This window comes from Macrobrachium nipponense, chromosome 22 (genome assembly GCF_015104395.2).
Source record: "Macrobrachium nipponense isolate FS-2020 chromosome 22, ASM1510439v2, whole genome shotgun sequence".
In the NCBI taxonomy this organism is placed as follows: domain Eukaryota; kingdom Metazoa; phylum Arthropoda; class Malacostraca; order Decapoda; family Palaemonidae; genus Macrobrachium; species Macrobrachium nipponense.
The window spans coordinates 41820502-41833784 of NC_087213.1; the positions used below are offsets into that span (position 1 = coordinate 41820502).

A 13283-nucleotide genomic window follows, 5' to 3' on the forward strand; every position below is an offset into this window, starting at 1 on the left:
AAGTGCATGTGCCTCAGTCTACCACATCCACACCCTATGAGTATGAAACATCACTGTTGCTCCATTACATAACAATTTGGCAATTCTGACTCGGATTAAACCGCCCACAGTCACCACAACCCCACTGGAACCTCACTGTGAGTCTTACACAAAGTTTACAGTACATTATATATAATATAGTTTGGTATTCTTATTGAAATGTACTGTATTTAATGCACTGTTTATATTTAGTCATCTCCAAGGTAAGAATTTGTACTTGGTCCCGACTATTCAACCTGAGACAAGAAAATCCTTCATTCCCTTGTCACACTGCTAACCTTACTGCAGCCTCTTCAGCAATAGCCTATGTGTAAAGACCAGCAGACGTATGCCAAACAATAGTTTTCCTATCATATGATGAAAGTACCCCTATTCACTATAAGATTAAAAGTGGTTTGCTATTTATTTAAAATACAAAAATTCAAGACTAAACAATTAAAACAAATAACTTTTAAAGTTGCAAAAATCACTCTTTGCAAAGATTTGAGTAAAATCCACATTATGAACTGGGGCACAAGTTTTGCTCCATTCCAAGATACAACTTACTTCTTGTTCCATCCTTTCTTCCCCACTGAAGTCTTCTTCAGGATCTGTTGCTGCTCCTTCCACAGCTAAAACACCATTTCTGTAATCAGGGAAAAAATTTAGTATTAATCATTAATTGTAAAGCAAACATTTATAGAATATTGATTTAAATAAATATAATTTTTTTTTTTACTTAACTCCCCATTTGTTGTACAAAATGAACACATCAAAATACTTTCCAAATGAATTTGTTTCAAATGATAATGTTACAACAACTTTTAGCATTACCTTATCTGCCTTATCATGTATAACTGTTGCAAAACAGAGTTCATATAGCAAGTGGCCCCAGCATTCTTTAGTCCAACAAACCCCTTTGGTGGACGGGGACCCACAGGTGGCAAATACTCCCATTCTCCTAAGCTTTCGTCACCAGCTGTTAATTAAAAAAAGAAATAAATAGCAGTATTTGCATTAGCTTTCCACTGGGGTTCCATCTTTCAACTTCAAATTAATAGTATAATTGTACTGATCTCTAAGAATTTGACCCCTAAAGTCTTTCACCACCAAAATTTTCATTTTGTGAAGATACCACTTCCTTAGACCTTGACCTCTCACAGTCTTTTGTGGCAAGACACACTTTCTTTTTTTACAATAATAGGGGCTGGAGTAACGTGACTAAAAATATATAAATAATCATAATTTATTTTTTTAAATACTTACCACTCCATTAGATAGCATTTACTTCTGTGCCAGCAGTAGTTAGAAAGATATACCTAAAAAAAAATTTGTTTTCTACGAATAGCTATCTACGTCCCCTAACACCAACTAGGGGACAGATAGGTACAAGCTCTTGTAGCCGATAAGTCTATTCTGTCCATTCTAAATGTGGGGAGGTAGGGAGGGCAAATTTATATACTACAGTAATACCTTAAACTTGAGCGAAGTTACGTACTAGAACCTCTTGCACAAGGTGAAGTTTTGCGAAAGCTTGGTATGGTCACCAAAAATACTAATATGAAATTGCTTTTCTAGAGTTTAAACACTAAATATGATCCTAATCATGCTTTCAAGAATTAAATTAACTTTTAAATTAAATTAATATTACTGTAATTTCATTACCTTTAAAAAAGAAATAAATGGTTGAAGTAACAATGGAGTTACAATAACTACTACATATATACATATACAGTTTCGTATGTATAATAACGTTACCAATAATTCATGGGATGCCATTTTCTTTTTCCCCTCACATAGTAAAAGATGTTTTCTTTACATCACTAGGCTCGCCTAAAAAGGTAAGCCTTCAATCCCCCCAAAAGGTTTTTCCTAAAAGAACAGGTACGTGTTCAGATGGGATGATGCTTTACAAAAGGACAACAACAGCAAGAAAATCTTTTTAGAAGGTCCCAGACCCTTTTATATCAAGAAGAAAAGGAACAAATGGAATGCCTATCAAGGGCAGTGGTAGGGGAAGAGGCAGATGCCAATGGGAATGGTATGGTTTGGGGTCGACTTCAATGACACCACATGCAACTGAAGTCTCCCCAGTGGGGACACAGCACGAATTTTAAATGGGCTGGGGTGCGAACTGTCTTACCCCTCCCCCTCCTGTAAAGGGGGTTCTCCCAAGAACCAGGCCCCTCTTTGGAATGTTACATTCATTAAGTTCCTGTTAATGGGAGCCATGATAATACGGATATTTGTCATCAAGCACGCATCTCTTTAAGTGTCCCCAAAAAAGGATTCCTTCAAAAGAAGTGATTCTAGACCTATCAACGTTGAACAAGCACACTGTTTGCCATATTTTCAGAATAACTACCGTTGCCCTAAAACGTTCAATTGTTCTAATAGGGATTTAGATCTGAAAGACGTATACTGGCATGTCTCTGATGTCATTCTCTTCCTTCCCTTCCTAAGGTTCCAGATAGAGAAAGATTATACAGGCTAAAAGCCATGTCCTGTGGGATAAACATCGCCCCAAGATTTGACAAAGTTAGTTATGGTAGTTCTTTGAGAAATCAGAAATATAACTATAATAGCCCACTTAGACAACTGGTCGATCTGGGGGCCCACAAGAAAAGTGTGCCTGAAAAACCTAAGAGCAGTGGTAAACTGACTACAGTCAAAAGGTTTTATGATAAATTGGCCAAATTCCACCTCAACCCAAGACACCTTCAGTAGCTGGGACTATGTTGGGATAGCTTTCATGGCTTGTTTTCTCTCCCCATCATACTCAAAACAGAATAAGGCAATTCCTCAAAATGTGCCTTGCACAGCCCAGTTTCCAAAAGGCAAGTAGAATGTATGACGGGCTTGCTGCAATTTACATCAATAATAGATTTAATACTTGGATTACAACAAATGAATGTGAAGTTGCATGCAACAACACAATTTGAGACCAACCTTACCAAAAGATTGAAAAAGTTAGAGATACTTCAGCCTTGATCCTGGAGGGAATCTCTGGCGATACAGGTCACCCTGACTCCTCAGTCTGTATGAATGATAATACACATAGATGCACCTTGTTGACACGTTGGTAGGAGTGTCAATTTCCTGGCGCTGATAGCGGACTTTTTGTTTCTCAAAAAAACTCAAACCTCCAGAAGACACATATTTTGTTAGTTCTAAGCAACATGACTCCAATGGCCTACATTAAGAGGTCATGACGATACTTATCTTCTCTCAATATGCCAGCCATCTTTTGATGGGGCAAGAAAGAAGTGGTTCTTGTCTGCAATTCACCTTACAGTGTGTCTTTATTTAATAGTAAGACTCCCTATCAAGGAAAATGACAGCCTCAACAGAGTGGTATTGGACAACCAGTCTTTCAGAAAACAGCCAACATGCTTCCACAAATAGAAGTGGACCTGTTTGCCACATATGAAAATCACAAACTGCCAAGCAAGTAACAGCATGAGATCCCTTCCCACAAAACTTGAACAAATGGAGGACGATATACCCTTTCCTCCATAGTTAAAGAATTTGAGCGTGTTGAGCAAACTCCTAACCTGCTAAGGAACTGCTACTTAATAGCCCCAAACTGGCCAAACAGGCATTGGTTCCTATTACTTTAATAATGGGCAAAGAGATGAATTCCAAAACTGTCCATTGTTTTATCCCAATTAGTAGGAGGGAATGTAGTTTTAAGGATCCTACTTTCTAAGCAAAAACCTTCATAAGCAGATTTTCATAAATATTATCTATACCATGAAAATTACTCTCTCATCATTGCTAGGTACCTAGTGCAAATATTACTGACTTCATATCTCTGGCAATACCAGTATGTACGGATGATATAGCTATTTACATTATATCCAAAGCTAGAGCCCAGTCAAAAATTCTAGGGAAACAAAATATTAAATTTCTTATCCCTTTTGAAGATAAATGCCTTGCAGTTACAGGAGTCATGGAATACAAGGCATCATTAACAGAATCATTGATTTATGATTTATTGATTTGAAACTCGTACAGGAACTGTCACTTCCCTTCTACAGTCATTTGCACTACAAAGATCTGCTCTAGAAGGAATTAATTACTTGGTCCCTGAACAAGGTGCTTAAGACTTTGATCAGCCCCACAATTCAGTGGACCTGATGGAAACCACGGGTCTTCCCACAACTCACAAGCTACAGTAAGCAATATTCTTGATTGCATTAGCATTAGGAGCTGGCATTAGCAAAATGGGCTCTCATAGATGTGGACAATACATCAAGCAAAGAGATGATAATCCATTTTTATTATCCTTTGTAACAAAGCAAGAGCTTGTGTTAACAGTATCAATGGTGACTTACTAGAATTATTTACAGTTTTTACCATCATTACAGATGTTTTGTTTACAGTGTCGATAGTTGTGATACAGTCCCACCTCTTAAATCCGGAAACCTTGTGACCAAGCCATTGCCAGACAACAGAAAATCCCAGAATATAGAATACATCCCTAAAAAATAAAGCCTGTAGGTAAACATAGTCTTGCAAGCTATTTCCACAAACAAATAGCCTAGTTCCCAACTGAGCATACTACCTGGCTACATTCTGACACTGCTTTATTATTTTTTTACTACTCATATATTTTAACTTCATTATTTTATAACGTTACACAGAATAATTTTCTTTACTGTACTTTATTTAACACATTTAGCCTACATTCCCGAGTTAGCCTAATTGTAAGTCAGCTACAGTACTAAACTTCTCTCAGAATCTGCCCAATATCATCAGTGACTTTCATACCCTAAATTTCGTAACTTCATAATTATCGCTATTAGTTTCTTTGTCATTTATTTTTATTGTAGAGGACAGTGGGATGAAAACCATATAATGGATGAATTTCGGTGATCACTGTGCATTTGCCTGTCGCCGACAAACCGTAAACAAAGCACACCGGTGCCATCTATTGAGGAAAATGAAGACAAAACTATTCGCTAATGAAATAAACATTGTCTAGCATAGATAAAGATTTATGTTTGTGCTTCTTACTTCTAGCATCATATGATCTCATGGGTGGCATATCGACCAGGTAAACACACAGTCACATAAAATAATCAAAACTGTATCACTTATTTCAAGCACAGAGTAAGGATTTCGTGCATGCCAAATATCTCATTGTTTAGATTAAGAGTTTTGACTTGGTGGAGCCTTTTTAGTAGACATTTAAAAATTTTTTTTATTCCTTTAAAGTTAACAAAAACATTTGACTTCACAAGTTTTCATTACTAACAACAATATTCATAAAAACAAAGGAGATATGGCATAATTTTTGCAGTCTTGAAATTGTAAACAATACGTGGCATGCAATGAACTAACAGCAGCTGATTTAAAATCAAGCCGAACCACAGGAGTTCCCGGACCACACTTCAGGGGTAAGCATATCACTGAAAATCTCGGGAGGAATTAATGTTTGTTTTTATGCTCGGCATATAAGATGAACCCCCCTTTTGGGAGAGAGCTTTTAAAATTAAAAGGTCGCCTTATATGCCAGCATATACGGTATCCTGCAATTCCCTACTTATTGTGCTTCTGGGAGTTGAACTTTATTCCTAATTGTAAGCATTACTTAAAATATATTTTGTTCCAGTACATACAAATTTTAAAACTTCAAGTATGCCATTAAGGCAGTAACTAAAATTAGAATATATTATTTTCTGATGCTGTAAGTCTATCAAGGGCCTAGAAATACATAAGACAGTTGTCAAAAACAGTTGATACTCATCATCCCTAAACATACTGAGACCTCAGACTGTATTAAAATACGAACAGGCACAAAATAGTGCACAATACCAGCAATGTTCTACCCTTGCCATTCATGAACACTACTTTATTCAAAAGCATGTCACTAAAACTTAGCACATTTCTTCACCTTCTCCTTAAAATACTCAGGTGGTTTTGAGCAAAGAACAGCTGCAGGAATAAACTCAGTAGACTAAACAGCATTGGCACTGTTGCCCATCTAAACAGTAAGATGAAGCTACCATTGGATCACTAGTCTAACAATCACTTTGTTCTTTCGCATCAAGACAGGGAAATGGTAAGATAGACGTGGAGGCCTCGAGTCACCGCATACAACCCTGCAAACACATGGCCCTAGTTTCTTCAACAATAAATTCTACATATTCTTTACAACTAAAATTATTTTCTTCTTCAGAGATACTAAAACACTAACAGTCGTATTCCAAGGGATTGATGAACTTTTCTATAATTCTGTTAGCTTTGATATATAAAAGTGAAGGAATACTGGCCTTTGTAAGAACTCACTCATCCCTTGATGTACCTCAAACTCTATTACAAATGTTCAAATGCACAGTAATTTTTACATTTTTTCTGATGATGCAGAACATAATAAAAATTTCCTTAAGGGTCAAATTTAAAGTAAAAATTACAGTTAAAAGGCAAATTATGGGTAATTTTTAAAAATTACAATGAATTTTTTACAGTTCAAATAATGCATCAACTCATCAAAATTTGCCTGAAAAGGTTAAATTTAACAAAATACATGGCCTGGCTAAGGTTTAAAACTCCTATTCTAAATTAAAATCTCCAATCTTTACCTGAATAATACATATCGGTGAGCATATCTGCCAACAGTTTGAGGTTAGGGACACAGCCGGTGCATAGAGTGACTAGAAGTTCATATGCTGCTATCACAGTTGGTTGCGTTGAGCATACTGGTATGGCCTACAATGTTTAAGGAAATATACAAGATGAACTTACATAGCAAATCCACAAAGTACACACTCCAAAGAAAATAATATGGAAGTTCTGGTTATGTCCAGCACAATCATACAACTACTAATGTATATGGAAAAAAAATTGAACAAAATTGTTTTTTCAAGTAAAGAATAAATAACGGAAGCAAATTTTTTTTACCTGCTCAGCAGGCACCTCTGCTGCATGCTCTAACTGAAGGTACACCTTAGAAAAGGGGAATATAAAGTCTTCTACTAGTTCCTGAAAATTCAGAGAATTATTTACTTTTACTACAGGATATAGGAAAATCGGACCCATTCTTAATTAAATTACTACAGATTAAATTACGTACACCATTTATTTCAGTGACACAAATGACCTCTTCAAATACTTTCTGTACTGAAGTGAAGGGCAGCACTGATGCCATAAGAACCCATTATCAAGAAAGTGCTTATAGCCTCCTTATTATTTTAAGTAACCTGCTTCAAATTTTTACCACTTATTCTTCAACTAATAATTAAGTTTTTCAATGAGAAAAAGTTAGAAATTTGACTTTTAAGTTAATTTTTTTGCATTTGAAAAAAATCACAATGTCACTTTTCAAAATTACGCCAAAAAAAACTCACTAAAAAATCAGTTTCTCTCTGTGTAAATCAGGGTATACTATATTCTATAAAAGTTTCATCAAATTTGGCTCAGTCTTCTTGGAGTCAAGAATTTATTTTAGAAAAAACTAAGTTTTGAGAAAATGGAAAAAGATAAAAAATTATGATTATTTTGTAATAGCTATCAAACTATTTGAGTTAGAAGACTGATTTTTGTACTGAAACTATTTTTTATATATAAGAAATATAATCAAATGAATAGAACTGATTTCTCTTGATTTTGCATATTACCTAAAATAAAATTTGTACTATTTATGGGAAGCACTGATGTCATATGGATCCATTCTAAAAAGTAAATGACTATCAATGAAGCTTATTTCTTTCTAACTTTTAACAATGACTCTATAAAAAAAGAGTGAATACACAAAAGTCTCATTTCAGTCTTCTTCGAGATTGAAACATTTAGTTTTGGAAACAAAAAACCCTCAAGAAACGGCAAAATAATAACAGTTTTAGAAACGGCAAAATAATAACAGTTTTTAACGCGAAAACAAGAAACTAAGAATATTTTACTTTTGAAAAGTCAATAATTCACTTGGACCTATCCTGAATTATTCATAAAGACATTTTTAAAATCCTTTTTACAACTGTGGTTCACAGTGTCATACAAGCGATGAACAAAATTGTGAAAAAAAAATCTAAATAAAATAGTTTTTTGTATTATTGCTTCAAGACATGTTTATTCAAGATATAAAACAGCTGAATATTATTAACAACTAAATTTTGATAATTCCTTGAAATTCTACAGTCAGTGCGACCCTTAAATTGTTTTAAAAATCTTCAATAATTCAAGAATGGATTGTTTTAAAAATCTTCAATAATTCAAGAATGAATATAATGAAATTAACATTAATTCAAATTCACTGGATTAAACCAAGACATACCTTAATTAGAAAAATTGACTTAGAAGGATCACCACCAATTTCATACTTCTTTTCAGGAGGAAGAAATGCTACAAGTTCCCGTGTTACACACAGATGACCTTCCAGCAGGGTGTCGTCTACAGGTGACTCGGGTCCACCCTGGGCTGACTGTGCTACACTGGTCCTAACTTTTTTCAGCCATTCTATCTCATTCGTTAGTAGGCGATCAACACCTGTCACAGCCACACTTGACACACACGCCCAATTTAACAAACCACACAATAACTGTAAAAAAATTATATCAAAAGAAAAATTAAATTTAATAGCAAAAAACTCTGAAGAAAATTAATTGGTCATTACAAATGACAACATTTTGACTTTAGTTCATTTAGATCTTTTATTGGTCATTCAGATATTATGTGACTCACATATCAAGAAAATACTATTCATATCAAAACATTATTCATGTAAAATCAAAAATAGTATCTTTTATATAAGCCTTTTGTCTGGCATAATACCACATAACCCAAGTTATCAACATAGCAAAAATTCTGTCATCTTGATACCCATAATGATTTTTTGAAGGAATGTTAGTCATGAAACCAACATTTTAAATTAATTTGCAAATAAAGCATGAACAAGGAAGGTTTAAAATTGTAAGTGCCTTCCAGCAGTGAAGTAGTGAATGTTCTAGCCCATACACTAACCAAGTGTTAGTAGTACTAAAAATCTAGTTTCTTATTTATAACTTTCTAATTTGCTAGTATCTTAAAAATTTTCACTGTTAATTTGAATGAGTCAGATATTCAACTAAGGTCAAGTAAGACCATGAACTAACAGCATAATCAGCACAAACCAGCTGAGAAAAATGTGGCTCTATCCTTATACCATCCACCTTGTAAAAATCAAGATAAAATGTGTATAGGATATGCATTTACAGTAAACCCTTACAAAAGCCAGTGTCCAATGACCAATCCAGGTGGAGGACCTACCCATCTTCTCTGGTGGTTTGCTTAATACTGTGCTTCCCTAGTATGAACCTTGGCATGATGTCCACTACACACTGTTCTAACCCTGCTTGAAGATTTCCAGTGTCATATGATGCAAATCCTTCCTAGTTTCTACATGTCCAACACAATGTCCACAATCCTTCCAGTCCAAAATTGAGTGAATGTTTGGGAGGGCTGTGACATCCACATATCAATTGCTAAGGAATCTGAGTTGAAAGTCCAATCTTATTCAATTCTTCCCATAGTTTCAGAATATCTGGAGCAAGTGGGCCAAATTACAGTAACATCAAAATTTGAAATAACCAAGCTCCAACACCTGTCAATTCTTCACATCTAGAATAGGAAATCCTCTTATTTAACTTCGTTCTCCAGAGCTGGAGTTGGAGAGACCTATTCTGAGTTGACTGTGGCACCAGTTTTATCCAGAAACACCAACTGGCCAGTTCCAGACTGTCAAGTATTGGCTGTATGACGAGGACTTGAATAAACCACAAACCATGGCCAATAATCTCCTAATCCCACAGTCTCTATGACAGCCAACTCCCTCTGTTTTAATACTGTGTTGAGTGGCATCAACCTCATAAAATGTGTTAAGTCCAACTACTCCAGTTTACCTGCAAGCCCATTGATTTCCAAAGCTGGAACAATATGGACAAGTTCCCCCACAGTTACAGTTCCACTTGTGTCAGCATCAAATCTGCATGACACTGAAGTTAATCTTAAGCCCATAAAACCAGAATGCTACAGACGGATGAGTTAAGTTGAAGATCTGTAGAGCATTTGCCCAGTGAAAGTACAAACCTCAACATTACACGACTTACCATTTCTGCCAAATTGTAGACACTTACTCTGGGTTGGATACACTGGAATGTGGATATATGCAACCTAAAGGTTCACAGATACCAATTAACTTCAATACTCATCAACCCAAACGTTCATAGATACCAAAAAATCCGCTTTCCTACTCCACTGTCTCAGCCTCGAAGGGGCTGGTCTCCAACCTCAATACCCTTGCCTCCTGTAGCATGTCTCCAATTTCTCATTGCAGGGCCCTCCCTTCAATCATGTCATTTTGGTAGGAAAGGAGCTTGATTGGTTCTGATGAGAGAGGTGGTCTTGTCTGTGCAAAAGGAAGTATGTATTCCCTACCTGAGGGTCCAGACAGTCTACTATACTCCTCCACTCTGAAGTGCTACCATAATCACCAATCACTCCCCCAAAACCCCCTACTTCCACAGCTTCAGAGGGGAAGACACCATACTCTCCCATAGAGCCTCCTCTCTCCCCAGTTCCTGTTGTCTTCTGGGCTGGAGGGGTACTGAGGACTGAAAGGACTGAACTCATCTGCTGATAACGAAGGGATGAAAGTCAAGTGGGAGGTGGATGTCTGCGGCAGGCCAAGTATCTGGTGGACTTCCCTCTAATACCTTCCTTCTGAAACGCTGAGGTTGGGGAATCCTTTTCATCCTCTCTTCTCTTTTCCATTGCCTGCTTCATCCAACCAAAGCCTGTTTTGGAAATTAGCTAACAGTTCATTGAGATCTGTTCCTGGATCAAGGCCAGGAACAGGTCCCTCCTCCTCTTAGTGAAGTTGGCCCACACGTGCCACCTGCTTGACAACATAGGACAGGGCCTTCCCTGAAGGGATCATGAACTCCCTCATGATGGGACGACCCCTTTCATGTCCCTCAGCCAAGCTCCTTGGCACCTACCTAACCATGAGACGGCTTGCGATGATCCTCCGACTACTGCTACCAGGTTCATAATTTCTGCACTGGTAAATCTCAAGCCTTGCTGCTGGAACATTCCAGTGGTGTGTTGCTCAAGAGTTTGCAGCTGGTTATCTAATGTTTTGAAGCATGGTAAAGGCCTCTCCCCAAATCTCTCCCCCAAAATACGTCATCCTGAACCTATTCTTAAAAAATTTTTGCAACATCCCTCTAGGAATGTTAAGAAAATTCTTGATAATCTAGATAGCAGGGGTGGAGGAGATCCTGATGGTTTCTGTCCTTTGTTGCTTACAGTTTAAAATTAGCTAACTGCAGTAGCACTAGTTACATTATGAACCAAACAAAAACTTCTTTCAGTTTTCTTCTGACGATTGAAAAAGAAACCCACAAATTCAATTTGTAACTTGTTTACTTCTAAGTATTTACATTAAGTTTTACTCCACACTCGAGTACTTTCAGGCCCTTCTGTGGCCCATTCTCAAGAGATGTTTGGGATGTTAGCCTGGGTCAAGGCCCAGCAGTCTTGACCCAGGCTAACATCCCAAACATCTCTTGAGAATGGGCCACAGAAGGGCCTGAAAGTACTCGAGTGTGGAGTAAAACTTAATGTAAATACTTAGAAGTAAACAAGTTACAAATTGAATTTGTGGGTTTCTTTTTCAAACTAGTTACATTGTCAGTTTAGGTATTACCCCGCCCACTTATGGGGTAAGTGGGCAAGATAGGGACACCTTCAGCAAGTTGTCAATTATTTCCACCCATACCCATATGCAGGGAGGAGGGAAGGCTCGGATTCATAATTATTTGGTAAGTACTTATAAAACATTTTATCACAATGTCATTTTCATATATATATAACTTAACAATTAATTATATTGTTAAATCACAAATTGAAACTGAGGTGGGATATGGATATTTCTAACCCCAACATTACAGATAATAATGAAAAGTAGTAGTATGCAAAGTATAAGCACTGCAGTAGTGCTTGGTGTTTCTTACCTGATAAGAGAGCTGCTCCAGGTAGATCGTGCCTGTGGTCGGCGGTCATTTTACCCATGTAGGGAGGGTGTGGCTAGTTGGCCAGACTCGTCTCTACTAAAGTGGAACTTTGTAACAAGGGGTGAACCACGTGATTACAAAGTATACAAAGAAAGTCAGTTGCCCCCTGCCCTGGGCATATAGCTGACTAACAAGGACCAGACAAAAGAATATAAACACATACACCGTAAACTAAAAACATAACGCTATCCAACCATAAAAAAAGACTGGAGGTCACTCCAAACACCAAGTGCCAGCAGGCTTCCCTTGGACTCAATACCTGAAGTCAAGGCGAAAAGACAGGTAGGAAGAAATGCTTCTCATGCTTCCTCCCCCAACACCTTCCTGGTTACTGATAATGGTCCTAAAGCTCTACTATTTTCAAAAATCACTTCCACATCTTCAAGTAATGATTGTGAAGACTGATCTACACTTCCAGTATGTACCCTGTAAAGTGGAGGAAATAAGACACATTGTGGCTAAAGGATAACAATGTGGCTACCAGCCTGATTTCATGAGCTTTGGCTCTCGCTAACTTTAAGTCCTCCTCGCCAACTTGAGCTTTTCTAATCAGGTCCTTTGGAAAAAATGCAAGACCATTCCTAGACATAATACAAGACAGATTCTTGAACAAGCACCAAAAGTTATTCGAGGTGCCTCAAATCTTCTCTGTTCTATTCAGATAATGTTGTAGAGCCCTTAGTGGGCAGAGTCCCTCTCCTCTTCCTCTGGGCCTAATATATCAACAAGACTTCTTATTGTAAATGAAAGGGGCCAGGGTTTATTAGGGTCCTCATTCTTGGCCAAGAAATCCTAAGTCTGGAAGCGCACTGTCTCCCCTTGTGCAAAGCCAACTCTTTTGTCGAAGGCATGCAACTCGCTCACTCTCTTGACTGTGGATAAGCTACCAGAAAGAGAGTTTTCCTAGTAAAGTCACTTAGTGATGTGGACTGAAGAGGTTCGAACTTGGGACTCGCCAGCCATTTGAGGACCTCATCTAAATTCCACAAGACTGCTCCTGCACCTTAATGCTTGCCGTGTCAAATGACCTAATGAGATCTGAGAGGTCTTGGTCATTCCGAAATGTCCACTCCTCTATGACGAAACACCAAGCTTAACATTGCTCTATATCCTCTTATAGTTCCATAAGTATAGTAGGTAGTCTGCAATTTTTGTTAAAGATGTTGAAAAGGAAGAACCTTCATGTCTTTACACTAATCTCTAAAGACTGTT

At 37.2% G+C, this 13283-nt stretch overlaps 1 protein-coding gene across 4 annotated transcripts in view; it reads right to left on the reverse strand.

Annotated features, from left to right (window-relative positions):
• The window catches only part of LOC135198612 (probable ubiquitin carboxyl-terminal hydrolase FAF-X), a 506622-nt gene that overhangs the window by 218780 nt on the left and 274559 nt on the right, over positions 1 to 13283 (reverse strand). For all 4 annotated transcript variants that reach the window (XM_064226360.1, XM_064226357.1, XM_064226358.1 and 1 more), the window contains exons 29-33: positions 8294 to 8557; positions 6925 to 7005; positions 6606 to 6732; positions 853 to 997; positions 586 to 664 (exon numbers count right to left, since the gene is read on the reverse strand). In XM_064226360.1, the coding sequence (XP_064082430.1) occupies positions 586 to 664; positions 853 to 997; positions 6606 to 6732; positions 6925 to 7005; positions 8294 to 8557 (696 nt within the window). The remainder of the gene's footprint in view (positions 1 to 585; positions 665 to 852; positions 998 to 6605; positions 6733 to 6924; positions 7006 to 8293; positions 8558 to 13283) is intronic.